Consider the following 18,105-nt stretch of genomic DNA (forward strand, 5'->3'; position numbering starts at 1 on the left):
TAAAAAATAGATAGATAGTAGTGGATGAGAGGAAAACAGAATAATCGGTATTTTTCACTCTAGTTTCCTTATCCACGTTTATATACAAATACTTTTTATCGATTACAGGAAAAAAAGACGTTGAAGATGGTGTATCCGAAACCAAGAAATAAGGGAACAAGTGATAACTGAGAAATTCTTCAAGGAACAGAAGCTCGTTTCTTATTGAACACTACCCCATCCCCATCCCAAAACAAAAAGCAAAAAAAAGAAACCACCTTCAATCCAAGTTATCCTCTTCCCTTTTCTTTTAATTTGTTCCTTTGATTTTACTGTTCATCCTTTTTTCAGCTTCATATTTAGATTTTCCTTTTTATTCCTCCCAACCCACCGCCCCAACCCCTTTCCGTAACCCCCACCCCATTTGCCATAATAGTATGCATCCTCCATTGAAGAACAGATTGAAGCTCTGTTTTTCTGAGTGAGGAGATGAAGAAGAAGCGGAAGATAGAGAAGAATTGAAAGAGACGAGGAAAGTTGGAGAAGGTTAATTATGTCATTTTGTATTCCAAAACTAACACCCCTCTTATGGGGTTAGATTTTGGGTTTACACATAATAAACCAAATTCAAGGGGAGAGGATGTAATATAGGCAAACGCGAGAGGAGGTTGATGTAAATGACCCTAAAAAGTAATAAATGGAACCCCCGCACTCGCAACTAAGTCGCAGTTTTCAAGGACGGAGAGTCAAGTCAATGACTCAATATTCCAATCTGAGTCAACACTAGCTGCTTTTAAACAACACAACCTGCAAAACAAATGCCTTCCCAATTTCAAATATCCTTGTTAAGTTGTGAAGACACAGAGGCATACGTAGGACATAGAAATTCCATATCCAGATGATTACACTGATGATACTTCCACATTATTAGGGGTTGGATGAGTGTGGAATGAGTTCTAATGGTGAATTAGAAGAAATTCCATATCCAGATGATTACACTGATGATACTTCCACATTATTTGGGGTTGGATGAGTGTGGAATGAGTTCTAATGGTGAATTAGAAGCACATCAATGTTCCGTTTGCCATCTGGGCCTTTGGTGTACCATGAGGAAACATAGTCCCCATAGACAACCTCACGATACCGAGGCAGTGAGGACTTGTTGACAAGCTCTGCAACTGGGGATATTTTAGTTGTCTTGGCAGGATCATGAAATGTCGCCACTGACAGCCGATCATTCTTTGAATTGGTGATAGCCCGATGTACAGCGCTTCTATACCTGCCATTGCTTAAAATCTGTTGTGGAACCATCAAGAGATAAAAGGGATGCAAGATTTCAGCACCTTTCAAACAAGAAGCATAATCACAAACATCAGCACAAATATATATATATATATATATATATAAGTTACATTTGCACAAAGGAATCTGCAGCCTTGTGATGACCATTATCTTCCATAGATTCGAAGACACAGGAGCTTAATACTTCAGTGCCACGCCCTAACAACACTCACATAACGAAGTTTAATATTCTGGAGAAGTTTATGTTATGATATTTGACACAATATACTGTATAAACTAGTTTTCTTAGAAACAACCTCCTCCCCCTCTTTCCTTTTTCTTCTGAATCTAATTGACATGGTCCATGAAATGGCCTATCACCTCAACTCATTATACATGAGCATCAACTTAAGAAAGAACCATCTCAAAGGAATCACTGACACTCATTCTGTAATATGATACATTATCTATTTAGTTTTTCATGTGTGTGCGTGTGTTTTGGGGGGAGGGGCAATAAAGGCATTATCATTTGACAGTAAGACATCCCTTCTAATTCTAAGGTTGATCAGTTTCCAACTCACCTGGCAATAAAAGCTATACATGACAAAATTGGCAATATACTGATACGTACCAATACTTTAAACCTTGACTACTACTACAAGATCTTCTTTTCAATGGCATCCTCCACTTGGTCATCCATCCCTATCCAAGCTTCAGTTAATGGTTCCTAGATGTAGATCAATTCCTCATTTTGAGTGTGAAGCCAACGAACTTAGAAAACATCATTGTGCGTCCTTCCCAGTTCGTAGTGTGTCTAGATGTTCAACTATGTTTTCTTTAGTTCATTCAGATATTTAGGGTCCTTATCGATCTCGTAATAAATTAGGATTTTCTTACTTTGTCAGTTTTGTGGATGATTACTCCTGTTTAACTTGGGTTTACTTGTTTAAGGATTGATCTCAATTCCTTACCATTTTCAAAACAAAATTTTAAGTAAAAACTCAGTTGAATGGTTCTATTAAAATATCCAATTCTGATAATGCACTTGAATATACTCAGACTGAGATACGATTTATTTTTGTTTAGCTAATGATATGATTCATCAGACCAGCTGTTCATACACCCCTCAACAAAATGGGATAGTCGAACGAAAAATAGACATTGGAAGTATGATTTAGATATATGTTACCAAACACTTTTGGTGTGAATTTGTTCTTCCTACATGCTTTCTTATTAACCCCTCTTTCATTTTAAATAACCAAATTCCTTTTTCTATTTTATATCCCAAGGCTTCTTTGTTTAGTTTACCACCTCATATCTTAGGTTGTGTATGTTTTGTTTATATATTGCACACTCAAATTGCCTTTGATTCCAGGTAGACTCTCTGCTTATCATTGAACCCCAACGCTTGACAATATCAGAAAACGGCTTCAGTTATGGAAAGGCAGCATCTTTCTTATGCAAGCAGGTTGGAACTCATAAGATCAGCCCTCCAAGCCTCTTATATTTATTGGTCTGGTATTTATGGGCTTCCTTCTTCTAGCATCTCTAAGCTTGAGTCCCTTATGGCTGGTTTTCTCTGGAAAGGTTCTGACTCCTCCAAATTTCTTCTTCAGTCTTTGAGCTGGGCAGCCGTCTGCCTCCCAAAATTTGATGGTGGTCTTGGTCTAAGACGTATCAAGGACGTTAACACTGCTGGTATTACTAAGCTGGTCACAAAAAAGAAAAGTATCTGGGTTGACTGGGTGTACTTAGGGCTCCTCCGCTCAGACTCCATCTAGACAGCCACAACCTCATCTGATGCTTCTTACGTATGGCGTAAGATCTTGTCTCTTGGATCAACTGTTATTGGGGCCGTCTCTACCCAGATTGTAGATGGCACCTCCACCTCTCTTTGGCTTGATCATTGGCATCCTTTGGGAATTCTTCTTCACGCCGTAAGTGCCAGAGCCATTTATAGTTCAAGGCTTTCCAAGCATTCCACGGTTGCGGATATCATGTACATGGGTTATTGGTCTCCTCCTGCCACGAACTCTCCACAACTCACTGTTGTTTGGAACCAAGGTTTAAGGTATCAGGATTCAACCAAGTTTCGACCCTTTTCGGTCAAAACCTGGGAAATTTTGAGGAAACCAGAGAATTTTTCCTGATTGGGTGGAAGCTTTGGTTTGACAACCAAAATATATATTTTTTTTCTTGCCTTATTTTTTGTTGACATCCTATTTTAGACATTTCTAACATATTCACATAATTAGTTTCATAGAAAAAATACATAAAGTCATACTTGCGGGTGAACCAAAAGTTTGGTAATGTACGATGAGTTGTTGATTGAAAGTCTGAAACTATATTACATAAATACATAGTCTACAATCTACATCAATACATAATACAAAGGATCCAAAATAAATAATAAAATTACATCATCATGAGTCATCTCTCAACACTCAACACTCAAAAGTCAATTCCAAGTAAAGTGTCTACTCGGTTCAAGTCCACGAGCTGCGTACCACTGCAGATGTCATTGCCGCTCCTCTGAATGCATCACATATGCGTCCCATGACATGTTTTGGGCCCAATTATTTTGGTAGTCTATCACTACCCATCAATAAAATGCATCAACATCAGCTAGGTATCTCAGCCTAGGGAATGACTCAGTCACAGTAATAGTATGTGGATATAGCACACAAGGTTGGGAAGGATACCCAAAGATACTGTCAACAAAAGATGACCCACCACCTGAACTACCCTCCTGTTCAAATGAGGTAGAAGATATACCATACTGTCCATACCCACCACCATATCCAAATGAACCGGTGCTCTTGAAGGATGGTCTACCGGCATATACATCATATGATGGATACCCATAATGTGATGCAGCTGATCCGGCACTCTCAAAGCCACTATCACCATGATGTATTGGACTAGGGCTCAAGTCAATGAATTCTGGTGCAAGCAAATGCCCAAATCCTCCACTCTGTCCCAAACTCATGGTTTCCATTGTGCCAGACAAGCTAGATATATACATGCTTTGGCCCATCCCAGTTGTCTCATCTTCAGGCCCGAACCTCCTGCGAGATCCTCTACTACAGCCTCTGTTGTCGAAAATCGTGATGTTCATCTTGCGTGGTATGGGTGAACTCAGTCTCCCTTGTGAATCTGATTAGTGATGGTTGTGAAACCGGATCTCTTCACATCCTATCATCCTCCTCTCGCAGGGTAGCTAATCTATCATCGCCATTATACCCACCATCACCATCACCATCGTCATCGTCATCGTCATCGTCATCGTCATCATCATCATCATCTTGTGTCGGGTTAGGGGTCCAAGTGGAAGACGATGAAGGTGACCAGCGCTCTTCTTTATTTCCAACTCCAGGGTGGGACTCAAATGGATTGGGTGTCTCTGAGTGAATTCTGCCCTCTTCTGACATATATTCTTCAACATCAACATCCATTCCTGAAGCAATATGACTGCTAGGCCAACCACCAGGCTCATCTAAAAGTGGCTTACCTCGATCTCTAACCCACTCATAAAGGGGATCTTCATCATCGTCATCTATTTGGAAGATATCGGCAAAGCTCGATTGAGGTAGTATCATTCTACATGCCAAAGCATATGTGCTCTTCTTTCAATCTCATATTATAGTGCATATACACCAAGTCTGACAATCATATAGCATCCAATTGGTTCCGTCTCTTTGAGTGTATGGATTGAAAGTACTCCAATTGCACTCACACCTAGTGGCGGAACATGTCAGGGATAACACTTTAATTGCTACTTTAGACAAGTTGTTTGAGTCTCTTCCATATTGCACCCACCATTCAGCTGCATAAGACAATGAGAGACTATTAGGTGGGTTTCTGTGATGGTGCATATCTAAATATGAAAGAAAAGAATAAGGTCATTGGACCAACTAGCATCAGTGTTATCTCGACCTACAATAGCCATTGCCCGGCCGAAACTCCCAATACCATCCCTAAAGGCTTTCATCTGTATTCTGGTACCAATGTTAGCAACTTAGCGTTAATATCCTAGATTAATAATTGCATCAATTAATAACTACAACACTTATCTCTGTGTTGATAATATTCTGTGCCGTTGGGTTTGACTCAAACCTTCTCCACCACGATGTAAACTGCATCTATGAGATCAGTTCTCAATGCAAGTCTATGCTTGTATTGGTACTTGGGGCTTAGATAGTATGCTGAAAATATATACTACAAAATAATGAGTAAGCAAAAGTATATGTCAAAATTTACAAGTTCAAGTAAGGTGAATAAAGTAAAACTAGCCAGCCCTACGTAGAGGATGCGTGAGCTGCCACTCCCAGCAGTCCTTGATTATGGCAAGGAACTTCTTGTTACCCTTTCTGTACACCGCATCCACCTCCATCTTCATCATTTCAATAGCGGCCCATATGATTAGTAAGGTGGGTTTCTTCTGTGAGTCGACCACCTTCAAGACGCTGACAATCGGATCTAATATCCTCACTTTTTTGATGTCATCCCAGAATCTTTCACTAGCAATAGTTGCTTGAGCCGCTTCTCCTCCCTAGAATTAGATCCATCCCAATTAAACCAGTCCTCTGAAGCAAATATGGACCTCAATCCAGACTTCTTCGTCTCAAAGCTCTTTAATGCAACATAGTTTGTCACGAATTTTGTCAACCCTAGCCTCACCAAGTCCCCACCACATTTAGTCCTTAACAAATTTAGAGCAAAACCATGGTTGTATACATAGGTGGTCACTCCATAGTACTCCCACATTGGCTTCAACTCCTCAATGTAATCCACCAACTCTTTTTTCTGCTTTGGCAAGACATTATACATCTCATATGCAGTTGGCCCCTTCACACCTTACCTAGCCCTACCAATCTCATCCAACATGTTTTGGTAATATGACCCCACCTCTTTCAGCCATTATGCAACACTAGGAATCTTGGGACCAACATCGTTCCAACAAAATAGAGACAAATTATTAATATATACACATCAATAACATCTCATAAAAACAATTAAAGGTTATTGTAAATTCCCAACAAATCACTATATTTTTTCCTATTTAAATTATTTTAGTACTAATTATTTAGTTAAGAAATAACATTATTAATCAATCTTGATTGTAAATGTATTTCTAATAAATTCAACAATTTTTTCTTGAATTTTCAAACCATAATAGAGTATTTTTCATAATTATTTATATTTTTTTAAATAATTTCAGCAAGTATTTAATGAATTTTGGAATAAAAAAAAAAACTAAAACCAAAACCACCGCGCTGTAGATCGGCCAATGGTGTTCAACATATATTAAATCGAACACCAAACATCAACTATTTTTTTTCAAATATATGTTATAAGTAAATGTATTTTTAAAAACAAAAAATAAATAAAAAATAAAAAATAACACGCAAAAAAAAAATTGGAAACCGTAAATGCGTACATCAGGTCATTCTAACTAACATATAAAAAATTTACATCATTCTACTCTATTTACAACTATATTCTAGAAAAGAAAATGATTTTTTGGGAAGATGGGACTTACCTTTTTTGTCCAAGCAGCCTTCATTGGGTAGATTTTGCAAGATCCAAGCTTAGATTGAAGCTTTTTGGGCACAAGGGGGGAAATCTTGAGTGTTTCCCCAAGTTTCCCACTTCACAGAGAAAAATATAAGGGGAGAGGGTCGAATTTTTGAGAATAGAAGACTTGGTTTCCCCTAAAAGCATGTTATAAAACATGTCGAAACCTGTCAAAACCTATAGGCTATTTGGTATGGGCTACTGGATACCGTTGAAATATCGGTCGACTTTTTGAACCATTTTTGGAACTCCTTCTCCCCCATTATCAGCTCTCAACAAAGAAGAGGTGACTATACTCTTTGGAACCCCCGCCTCCTCAGGCCCATTTAGCTGTTAGGACAAGGGAAACTTCTCTCCTTGGCACAAGGTTATTTGGTTCAAGCATCACATCCCTTGTCATAGCTTCATTGTCCAGCGAGCCTTTCCAACAACTACCTTCCAATGAAGTCATTCCTCATCCACCGTTAGATTCCAGTCTCTCCCTTGTTCGCTCTTCGTGGAACAGAATGGAAGATTTAAACCACTTGTTCTTCAACTGCTCCCTTTCTGCCGCTATCCTCCCTTTTCAGAGGGAATGGATTTGGATCGACATGACTTTTGTCAGGTCTTCAGTCTGTGACTCTGTAGGCAAGCTTGCATTATGTGCCACCGTACTAAAGCCCTCTGAGGCAGATATGGGAATCCATTTCCTTTGATGTCAAAGGAAAGATTTATGGTGCTTCTTCTACTTGTATTACCTCTCCTAGGAATAGTTATATCATTTTGTCATGGGGCCTCTCCCCCTCTTTGCTTTGGACTCCCTCTAATGCAGGAGTAGATTACAAGAAACTACCCCAGCAGTTTATAACCCCAAACAATACAAATAGGACCAAGAAACAAAGAAATAAGACCATCAAATAAACCCCCAATGATACAATACCCATACAAGAGCAAAACCTAACCCAATAGGAGAGAGAAAGACCTGCTATAGAGCTGGAGAGAGAGAGGTGCAGCCAGGCCTGTGGGAGTCCGATTGAGCTGCACTCTTGGACATAGATAGCCGCTAGGGAGGGTACAAAAGCCTCCAAAGTCGAGAAGATTTTGACGACTGGTTGTGAAGTTACAAGCTTTCTTGATTTTCTGACCTAGGAGAGAGAAAACTTCAAGATTCTTAGAACAGCAGCTGGTCGACTTCAGATGGTCTTCAAGAGAGGATCAATTGACCTTCTTAGAGTCTAGAACCAGTCCTCCAAAGGATCTGCAGATCAGATCTCAAACTTGGGCAGCAATGAGAGTCGATTGGCTTCAAGAACAAGAACTCTTTGGCTGATCGATTCTGGTTTTTAATGCTTGGACAGACCTGAACTTCTTTAATACTCACAGCAACAGTAAACATAAACAACAACAATTAAGAATGAAAATAGAAAGATTAAACAAAGAAGAAACAAGGGAAAGTGGGGAGGAGGTGACTATCTCAGTCTGGGCTTCTCACCTACAACTATCTCAGCAGCTCTAAGCATTTAGTTGCAAACTTTATTTTCATTCAAATCTCTCAAATAATGGTACATATGCCTCTCTATTTATAGAGGGGAAGTTTACAATCATACTAAGACAATGAGCTACTTTCCAAAGAGGACTAGTCACTCTTACTACAACTAGGAATTCAAAATATGACTAGGACTTGACTTTATGACTCCAACATGGAATAGGACTAACTAATAGTCCATATAAGACTTTACAACCGACCAATGGCCTAATGGGCCTTTATTGAATTAAATAACAATTAATTAAACTAATGAATTAAATCTCGTTTTTCTATCTTTTACCCATATTTTAGGCCCATTAAAGTGGCACATTACAAAGAAAACCCATAGGATCAAAGGCTCAACACAGACATAACACAACCTAAGGCTTATTTGCAATAAAATAAGCCCAAGTGACTTGTCTACATCAACTCGCCCTCTCTTAGAAAAAATTCATCCTCGAATTTTGTAGAGTGTGAGGGTGATTATATCACAGTGCACGTCCCTCTTCAAGCCGTAGAAAAATTCAAGTAACTCTTTGATAATAAAGATGTAGTCTAGAATGTGAGGAGCTCGATCTTCAAGATACTTTAATGGGATGACGAACTCCACATGCTCAATTTCAACATCTTCGGATGTATCCATAGGGTCATCTACATATGCACCTTTGATCTCTTCTAACTTCAATGCAACATAAAGCTCTTTTGGTTCATTTACCTGGTGGTTCCCAACCGGTTCCATTGATGATTCAAACACAACTTCCTAGGAGCTACTTTCCAAAGAGGACTAGTCATTCCTACTACAATTAGGAATTCAAAATAGGACTAGGACTTGACTTTATGACTCCAACATGGAATAGAACTAACTAACTAATAGTCCATATGGGACTTTACAACCGACCAATGGCCTAATGAGCCTTTATTGAATTAAATAACAATTAATTAAACTAATGAATTAAATCCCGTTTTCCTACCTTTTACCCATATTTTAGGCCCAATAAAGTGGTCCATTTCAAAGAAAACCCTTGGGATCAAAGGCTCAACACATACATAACACAACACAAGGCTTATTTGCAATAAAATAAGCCCAAGTGACTTATCTACATCACCCTCTCTTGTCTCTTAAGGGTTGGTCATTTGCTTTTTCTCTCCCTTCTTTGGGAGCTGATTTATAGTGGTGTGTCAGGTTGAGAGCCAGCACTTATAATTAGCCATAACCCGTCAATATTTTTGCATGGATCCTCGCGCTCGTCCTGGCTTGAAATCTCCATGTAGCCAACCCCATTAAGTTGGGATCAAGTTTTGGATGTTGTTGATAATGAATTTTTTATTCACCCAAAAAAAACAAAGTGAATATAGCTTGCACAATTAGTTTGGCATAAATAGCAGCTTTCATTAGCCAGCATCATAGTCCAGAATTTGAATGACCAAATTTTAATTGACAAGAAATGGTTAAGTAGTATCAGTATATGATAGATGTCAAGGCAACTGAGTGACCCAAAGTGTTGGAGAGGCGCCTGCCTAGGTGTCTAAGTGTGCAGTATATGACAATATGTACTATAGCAATGATAATTTTATTTTGTTATGCTTATATGCAAAATGGAAGCTATATCAATGCAATATGATATAATTATGCTAACAATGACCTAATATGGGGAAAGCAACATGCAATAAACAAATCATAGGATATAACATAAGCATCTTCATTTAAAAATTAAAAAATAAAAAATCAACATAAACTCGTGAAGTGTTACAAAGTGTATTGTTGCTTTGGACCCAAGAAAGAATCTGGACGCTGAGGCAAGCCAATAATAGGACACTGAATGGAAGCTTCCAGTTAAGGATATGAAGAATATACCTCAGTCTGGTCAGCCAAAAGAACAACGATAGCATCAGATAAAGGTCGTACGGTTAACCACTGGTCATCCTTCAATACCTGAAGACCTGCAACATCATCTTGTATCAGAAGTGTAATGGCACCCATGTCAGAATGGGCCTGCAAACCTAGTGTAAGCTCTGGCTGGGGGCAACTTGGATAAAAGCTGACTGTGATATTCTGGTAGATTTCCCCCAATGCCTCTTCCATACATGAGGATGGCAGACCAAGACTTTCAGAGATCAAACTCAAGAGTTTCTGAGCTAGTGTCATCATGTGCTCACTATACTCCACAACAGTTTCCCTGCAAATTTAATCCAAATCAATATTCAAACATCAAATACAAGAAGAGGATCCTGAGTTAATACGCACCAAACTATTTCTATTCATAATGGATACTCTTAAATTACAGGAACCACTTTTACAGGATATTATGCAGTTAATTTTCCATTTATGAGACACGAGAATGAGTAACAAATAGAAAAAATAACAGAAATGACCCACCAACCTGTAATTAGGATGAGAGTCTGGCCACCGTATTGGATTACGTCGAGATAATGGTAGCGTATGGTGATCAAAGTAAACCCTCCAGTCCAGAACACTGTCCTCTTTCATCAACATTTTGCTGCCATAACCCTCGGAAGCAGCAGAGTTTAGATCACATCTGTACTTATCCCTCTTTTCCTCTGAAAGTTCTTTGAAAAATGAAAGTCCTGCACTCCTCATGCAGTCAAGCAACTGCTTTGGAACACCATGATTAATGACCTGGAAAGCCCCCCATTCACTGCAAGCACAGGAAAGCTCCTTATGCACATTGCCCAATTGTTTGGTCTCACAGTGGAAGAGATTGACCACGGGGATGCTTGAATCTGAACTTTCATGACAGAATCCAGGTCGACTTTCAGGTGGTTGTAAGTATTGGGAAGGAACATCAAAAAGACCCGATTGTGCAATAGTTTGTATGGAAAAAGGCACTCCACCAACAACTTCCATGAAAGCTTATGAGGCTACAGAATTGATATGCAAAATTCTGCACCAACAAATATGGCTTAGTATGAAAATCATTTAAGTCAACCTGATAAATCACATGTTCCATCCTGCAATTCATATCACTAGTGTGCAGGACAGGCATGTATTTTTATTTTAAATCTCAATTCGAAAAAGGAAAATTAGAAAGTAGATCCCTCTTAGGAAATAGGAAACTCTCCCTATGAAACTCTTTATCCAAAAATCTCTTTAATCCTGGCATTATTCAAAATAAATCTCCCCCCTACCTATGCCAACTGATCCCACTGGATCAGGTTTTGGTTTTATCCCTATCACACATAGGCTTTCACCAGATAGGACCATGTCTCAACACATATATTGCAGATATTCACGCCTTTCTTTCTCGTGTTTCCCTGTTCCTAAAAGCCTCTTTGTATCTCCTACACAGACATCGGAGTAATAGAAAAGGTTCTCTCATCCAAATTGCCATCCTCTGATTTGATTCCGGACGACTTCTCTTTGAATCCATATTTAGTCCTCTAATTTCTTATGTTCAATCTCCAAGGTCATTAAGTATCATTATCTCTTTGGCACAGAAGAACATTTGACTTCTAGTAATGCAAAATCATCCAGCTTTAAAAAGGGTTTTTGGCATTGACAAATCAATTTTTCCCATTCAGAAGATGAAGAGAGAGATGGCTATACAAAGATGGTTCACCACCATTTTGTTACTTAATTTTTCATCATTCTCTCTTCTCATTCTTTGTTAACGTTTAACAATAAGATTGCAAAATCATCTCCATTTTTCTGAATCTCGATTTGTCCCTTGCTCCATTCCAGATCCCTGCAATTACAATTTTGGATTCTGATTGGAAGTGGTATTGCAGCAATGCTGCAAATAGAGGTCTCTCTCAGTTCTATACCTATTTTGGTTTCACCTGAAGCTGTACTTGGATTTTTCAAACAATCAGCTCATCACCGTAAATTGTAGTTGTTCTGTAAACCTGATGCAACTGAATCTTCCATTATCCACATACAGTTCTTTTTTTTTTTAAACATTTATGGTGGTAATACAATTATTAAAGCAACACAAAAACAGGACACATACTTTGATCTCCACTACCACTACCACTACCACTACCACTAGACGAGTAAACCTCAGCCAAAAGAAAACGGAAAGCATAAGATCAGAAGAAGGAGAAGGTCCCAGACCTAATATTTATTTCCTTAACCTCCTGTGCATGGCACAGGTTTTCTCCTACTGTTACACAAAATGGTTGGAAGCAGAAAATATACGAAAATCCATGAATTAGAGACATGTTTCTCAAATAAACCAAATTCTTATTATGAGAAACCTCAATCACCAGGGCCTGTGTGAAGAAGAGATGAGAACAATGGGGATGGAGAAGAGGAGAGAGGGTAAACAAGATAGGAATGGAATGGAATGCCTCTGTCATGGACAACCTCTACCTTATATTAATCAAGCAGTACAATATTCAACACTCCCCCTCGAGCTGGAGAGAGTGTGTGTGTGTGTGTGTGTGTGTGTGTGTGTGTGTGTGTCTATATATATATATATATATATATATGTATACAACATGGAAAAATAAGTGACAGAAAGCAAATCGCAAAAATAGTAACGAAGTAGACACAGCTATATGGGTTTGCTATCCGGATCCTGGACCTCCAATCCATTCTGTTCAATGCCATACTTGGCGCAAGGCCTAATCTGTGCATGTCTTTTCTCATCACTTCTCCTATGGTCATTTTGGTCCGCCCCTAGCTCTTTTATGTCCTTCTAGTTGGATCATATCAGTCCTCCTCACTAGTGCATCCAATGGCCTCTGTTGAACATGGCCATACCATCTCAAGTGATTTTTCCGAAATTTATCATAGATTGGGGCAACCCCCAAGTCCACTCAAATGCTTTCATTCCTTGACTTATCTTTCTTAGTTTTCCCGCACATCCATCTTTACATTCTCATCTCCGCTACAAACTGCTTATTAATATGTTGCTTCTTCACTGCCTAACATTCCGCACCATATATCATGGTTGGGCGTATGACTGTCTTATAGAATTTTCCTTTAAGTTTTTTACAGACACATCGGTCACACAAAACTCTGGTCTCACATCTCACTTCATCCTTCCAACTTTAATTCTATGTGACACATCATCTTCTATATCACCTTCCTTATTTATGATAGATCCCAAATATCTAAAGAAGTCACTTTGTTGTATCTCTCTCCCCTCAATAGTCGCCATGTCATTTTCCAACGTAAGGGAAAATTCATTACAAGTACAAATAGGTAAGGGCTTAAGGCTGATCCTTGATGAAGCCCAATAGTAATTGGGAACTCGCTCCCCTGATCACTCTTAGTTCTCACACTAGTCACCATTTCATCATATCTTTAATTATGTCTGCATATCTGCTCAACGCCCTTCTCTTCTCTAGAACATGCCAGAATAACTCTATAAGGACTCTTATCATAGGCCTTTTCCAAATCAATAAAGACCATGTGTAGGCCTTTCTTGGCAGTTTTATAGGTTTTCATGAGTCTTCTAAGAAGGTAGATGGCTTCAGTAGTAGATCTATTTGGCATGAAACCAAATTGGTTAAGACATCAGATTCTCTTCTCAAGCGGGCTTCAATAACCTTCTCCCAAAGCTTCATAATATGGCTCATAAGTTTTATGCCTCTATGGTTGTTGCAATCTTGAATATTCCAATTGTTTTTTGTAAATGGGTACAGCAATGCTCCTCCTCCACTCGTCTGCCATTTTCTTTGTGCTCATTATCTTGTTAAAAAAGGTTGGTTAACCATGATACACCACAAAGTCCAAAGCTTTTTCCGAGCTTCTATTAGGACTTCGTCTAGGCCAGGAGTCTTACTTGATTTCATCTTTCTTAAGGCATCTTTAACTTCAACCGCACTAATGTTACGTGTATGTGCATGCCGTGTAGTGTCTTGCTGAGTGATGCACTCTTCCCTGTTAGACCCACTTAAGCTGTCTCCATTTAATAATTTGCAAAAATAATCATCCCATCTCTTCAAAATGCCTTCATCCTTTACAAACACCATACGATTCTCAACCTTGATACTGCTGACATGCTCAAAATCTCTGCCATTTATATCCGTCATTTTAGCAATCTGATATAGCTTTTTCCCTAGCCTTAGTGCTTAGGTTATTATAAAGCTCATCATATTTTTTCGCACTCGCTTTCCCCACAAGTTTTCTAACTTCATTTCTGGCAGCATAATATCTCTTTTTATCATCTACCTCCTTAGTCCTTTGCCAAGTCTAAAGCAATCTTTCTTAAACTTAATGATCGCCTAGACCTCATCATCCTACCACCAAATGTCTCTATGGCCGCGACAGGTGCCTATTGATTCCCCTAGGACCTTTTAGCAACCCTCTCAATACAAGCCGACATCTTAGTCGACATCACATTAGAGTCTCCATCATTGTTCCACTTTCCTTGTTTGATCACTGTATCAGTAAATGCATCCAGTGTGTCTCCCTTTAATCCCCACCATCTAACCTTCGGGCAAATAGGCTTCCCTTTCTTATGAGTTTATGGACATAGACTCATATCCAAGACCACCAATCTATGCTGGAAGTAAGGCTCTCCCTAGGTATAACCTTACAATCCTTGCACAACAATCTATCGGCCCTTTGAGTTAGAAAAAGTCAATTTGGCTATTATGCAGTCCGCTTCTATAAGTGACAAGATGTTCCTCTCTCTTTTTAAAGTTGCTCACAATAGGTAGATCATAGGCAACTGCAAAGTCAAAAACAAAGATCCCCTCCTCATTCCTCTCCCCAACACCATAACCTCAATTTACATCCTCCTATCCTCGTCGATCCTTCCCAACATGTCCATTCAAGTCACGCCCTATAATAATCTTTTCATCCTGGCTATACTGATCCACTAATCCATCCATGTCTTCCCAAAATTGTATCTTATTGCCTTCATCCAACCCTAACTGTGGTGCGTATGCGCTAATTATATTAACAGTCTCTTCCTCCAAAATCATCTTGGTGGATATGATCCTATTTCCCACTCTCTTCACATCCACAACGTCATTCTCTAGGTCTTTGTCCACAACTATGCCTACTCCTCCTTTGTGACTTGATCTCCTGAATACTAAAGCTTAAAGTCAATCAACACCTTAGCTTTTTTCCCCTTCCATCTAGCCTCTTGTATACACGCAATATTACACGCAATATTAATCTTTCTTCTCCTCATAACATCTTTCAACTCCATGCTTTTTTTCTGTTAAGGATCCAATGTTCTAGGTGGCAAGTCTGAGTCTACACTTGTGTACTACATTCGTTACAGGACGGTGAGACATTACACAACAGGTAGAAATTAAGAAAGAACAAAAGATAATCAAGACTGGATAAAAGAATCCATGTAAAAGGTGTGTGGCTGATTATAATAAAGATGCCGGCTGCCAACCTAACGCACCAAAATAAATATAAATATAAAAAGAGATATTTAAGTGCAATGAGAATAGTTACTTAATACAATAATCGAGCATCAAAATCAAAGAGAAAGAGCGTGCATGCCAAAACCGGTAACTACAGGTTCGATAAAATCCAACCAAAATCTCATGACAAGAAAAAGGAGACAACGGGAAAGTAAATGACGGGAGTACACAGTACATAACATATGCAAAGCAACTAAAAATAAATAAATTAATAAGCATAACAAAACTACCACATAGAGCATGCAAACAATCTACAAATAAATAGATAAGCACAAATGATTGGGAGATAAATGGGGGAGTAAAAGAAGAACCCCTGACTACACAGCAAACCGGTGGCCCCGGAAAGTTCTGCGTATGGCCAGGGCAGTACCCGTGATCAGCTTGTCACAAATCATATCGGGGATAGGAGAGGGACAATGAAAGAAAGAGAATCAGAGTGGTAGTCGAAATAAGGTCATGAGAGTGAGCGGAGGGGTAAACTGGTAGAGGGGTGTAGATGGAGAGTCTCTGGGTAGGTCTCTGGGTAGGTCGTAGAGATAAAATCAGAGAGAGAAATGAGAAGAGGCAGAGGTGGACAAGTCGACTAGAAGATAGGGTGCGAGAGGGATCGAGTTAAGCAAGTGAGTTAGAGAGAGATCGTGAAGAGACGGACAGAGTCCCAAGGATGAATCGGCAAAATCAGGGAGAGAAATCAGTTGTAGAGATAAAAATCATGGGAGAGAAATCAGGGGAGGCGGAGGGAGAAATCGTGGAGAGGACAGGACAAGGATGAATCGGCAATGAGGGATCGTGTTACGCAGGTAAGGTAAAAGAGAGATCGTGGAGAGAGATTGTGGAGAGGCGGACAGAGTCCCAGGGATGAATCGGCGAAATCAGGGAGAGAAATCAGCTATAGAGATAAAATCGTGGGAGAGAAATCAGGGGAGGCGGATGGAGAAATCGTGGAGAGGACAGGACAAGGATAAATCCGACAAACCTGCCAAGGGGTAGGGTAAGAGAGTGATTGAGGCAAGAAGATAGGGTGAGATAGAGAACGCAGAGAGGAGCGGAGAGAGATTGGGGGGAGAGGATATGGTGAGAGAGGGATAGAATCGATCAGATAAGGTTACAGAGAAAAATTAGGGTGAGGAAAAGAAATGGAGGAGAGGAGAGAGGTGGGTTAACGGGAGATGAGTATTACCTGGTATTTGTCCCCACCGACCGCAGCTGCCTGAGAAAGGGGGATGGGGAGCGTGTGCTTCAGCGCCAAAAAGTAGGAAGCCAAGATCTAGCCGTTAAGAGCTAATGAGAGAGCCAAGGACTGATTTACCTACAAATGAGATCATACCCTCTCAAACACCAGTCCAAAATCAACTCTCAGCTGAACCTTCGGCTGAATCTAATAACAGAGCTATTCACACCATTATAGGATGTTTTTCGGACTCTTCCTCGAGTTCTAAAGAATAAGTCTTTCCCCAAATTAACCAAATTGGTCAAAGTTCAACCCAACATCCGGTCTTCCCTGACCTCCAAATTGAAGCCAGAGGAACTGCTCCTCAGGCTTCCTACCAAAGTGGCATCATCTATGAATGGAATATAGATAGTCTGTCTGAACATAATCTCATGAACAAACTCCAAGAAATGACCATGGTTAGCAACGCACATCGTATCAAAAATACTCCTGATACTGTTGTTGCCACCTTGCTTGTTTCAGGCTTCACTGGCCAACTCAAAGGTTGGTGGGATTATGTCTTGACCGATGTCCAAAAAACTAAAATCCTTATGGCTTTCCAAATCACACCCGAAGGGGTTCCCCTTCTTGATAATGAAGGTATTCCAATTGAAGATACTGTTAATACTCTTATTTTTAGCATTGCAAATTACTTTCTAGGAAACCCTTCTCATCTCAAAGATAGAACAGTTGAACAATTATCAAACCTTCGATGTAAGAAATTACATGATTTCAAATGGTACAAAAACACCTTCTTAACCAAAATCCTGACCAGACCTGACGCAAACCTTCCCTGTTGGAAAGAAAAATTTCTTACAGGATTACCAACTTTGTTTTCTAAAAAAAATCAAACAACACCTTAGGAAAGAAAATGATGGGATTATTCCCTATGATCAAATGTCCTATGACCAAATCATTAGTCTAATCCATGAAGAGGGTCTCACCCTTTGTACTGATATTAGATTAAAGAAACAAATTCATAAGGAAAACAAATTTTACAAACAAGAATTAGGAGGATTCTGCGAACGGTTTGGTTTTCCTCCTCTTAGACCTCCAACAAAATATAAACACAAGTCTTCTCGCAAATACTATAAAAATTTTCACAAATCCAAAAAATATGTGTTACACAGACCATTCACTTCCAAAACCCAAGTATAATAAATACAGGAAGCCTTTCAAGACACCTAAAAATTTCAAATAT

The 18,105-nt window shown here is 39.3% G+C and overlaps 1 protein-coding gene across 4 annotated transcripts; it reads right to left on the reverse strand.

Moving 5' to 3' along the window:
* Positions 1 to 787: 787 nt before the first annotated feature.
* LOC122065672 (jasmonate-induced oxygenase 4) lies at positions 788 to 17,061 on the reverse strand. 4 transcript variants are annotated; one of them, XM_042629499.1, is made up of 4 exons: positions 16,875 to 17,061; positions 10,723 to 11,244; positions 10,197 to 10,518; positions 788 to 1,275 (listed from the first exon to the last, which is right to left on the reverse strand). In XM_042629499.1, exons 2-4 carry the CDS (start codon positions 11,205 to 11,207, stop codon positions 1,027 to 1,029), a joined length of 1,056 nt encoding a protein of 351 aa, XP_042485433.1. In that variant the 5' UTR covers positions 11,208 to 11,244; positions 16,875 to 17,061; the 3' UTR covers positions 788 to 1,026. The 4 variants fall into 4 exon arrangements, with proteins under 4 accessions (XP_042485433.1, XP_042485434.1, XP_042485432.1 ...); XM_042629500.1 differs by lacking the exon at positions 16,875 to 17,061 and adding an exon at positions 12,414 to 16,846; XM_042629498.1 differs by lacking the exon at positions 16,875 to 17,061 and having other exon boundaries at positions 10,723 to 16,845.
* Positions 17,062 to 18,105: the final 1,044 nt, after the last annotated feature.

Source organism: Macadamia integrifolia, unplaced genomic scaffold (genome assembly GCF_013358625.1).
Source record: "Macadamia integrifolia cultivar HAES 741 unplaced genomic scaffold, SCU_Mint_v3 scaffold2086, whole genome shotgun sequence".
Taxonomy (NCBI): Eukaryota; Viridiplantae; Streptophyta; class Magnoliopsida; order Proteales; family Proteaceae; genus Macadamia; species Macadamia integrifolia.

Excerpts from the sequence above, each read along its gene's own strand:
- LOC122065672 (XM_042629499.1), bottom strand. The coding sequence starts at position 11,207 with ATGGAAGTTGTTGGTGGAGTGCCTTTTTCCATACAAACTATTGCACAA. Across the intron at positions 10,519-10,722 it reads GACTCTCATCCTAATTACAG|GGAAACTGTTGTGGAGTATA; the intron begins GTTGGTGGGTCA and ends TTAAATTTGCAG. Across the intron at positions 1,276-10,196 it reads TTTTGGCTGACCAGACTGAG|ATTTTAAGCAATGGCAGGTA; the intron begins GTATATTCTTCA and ends GTTCCACAACAG.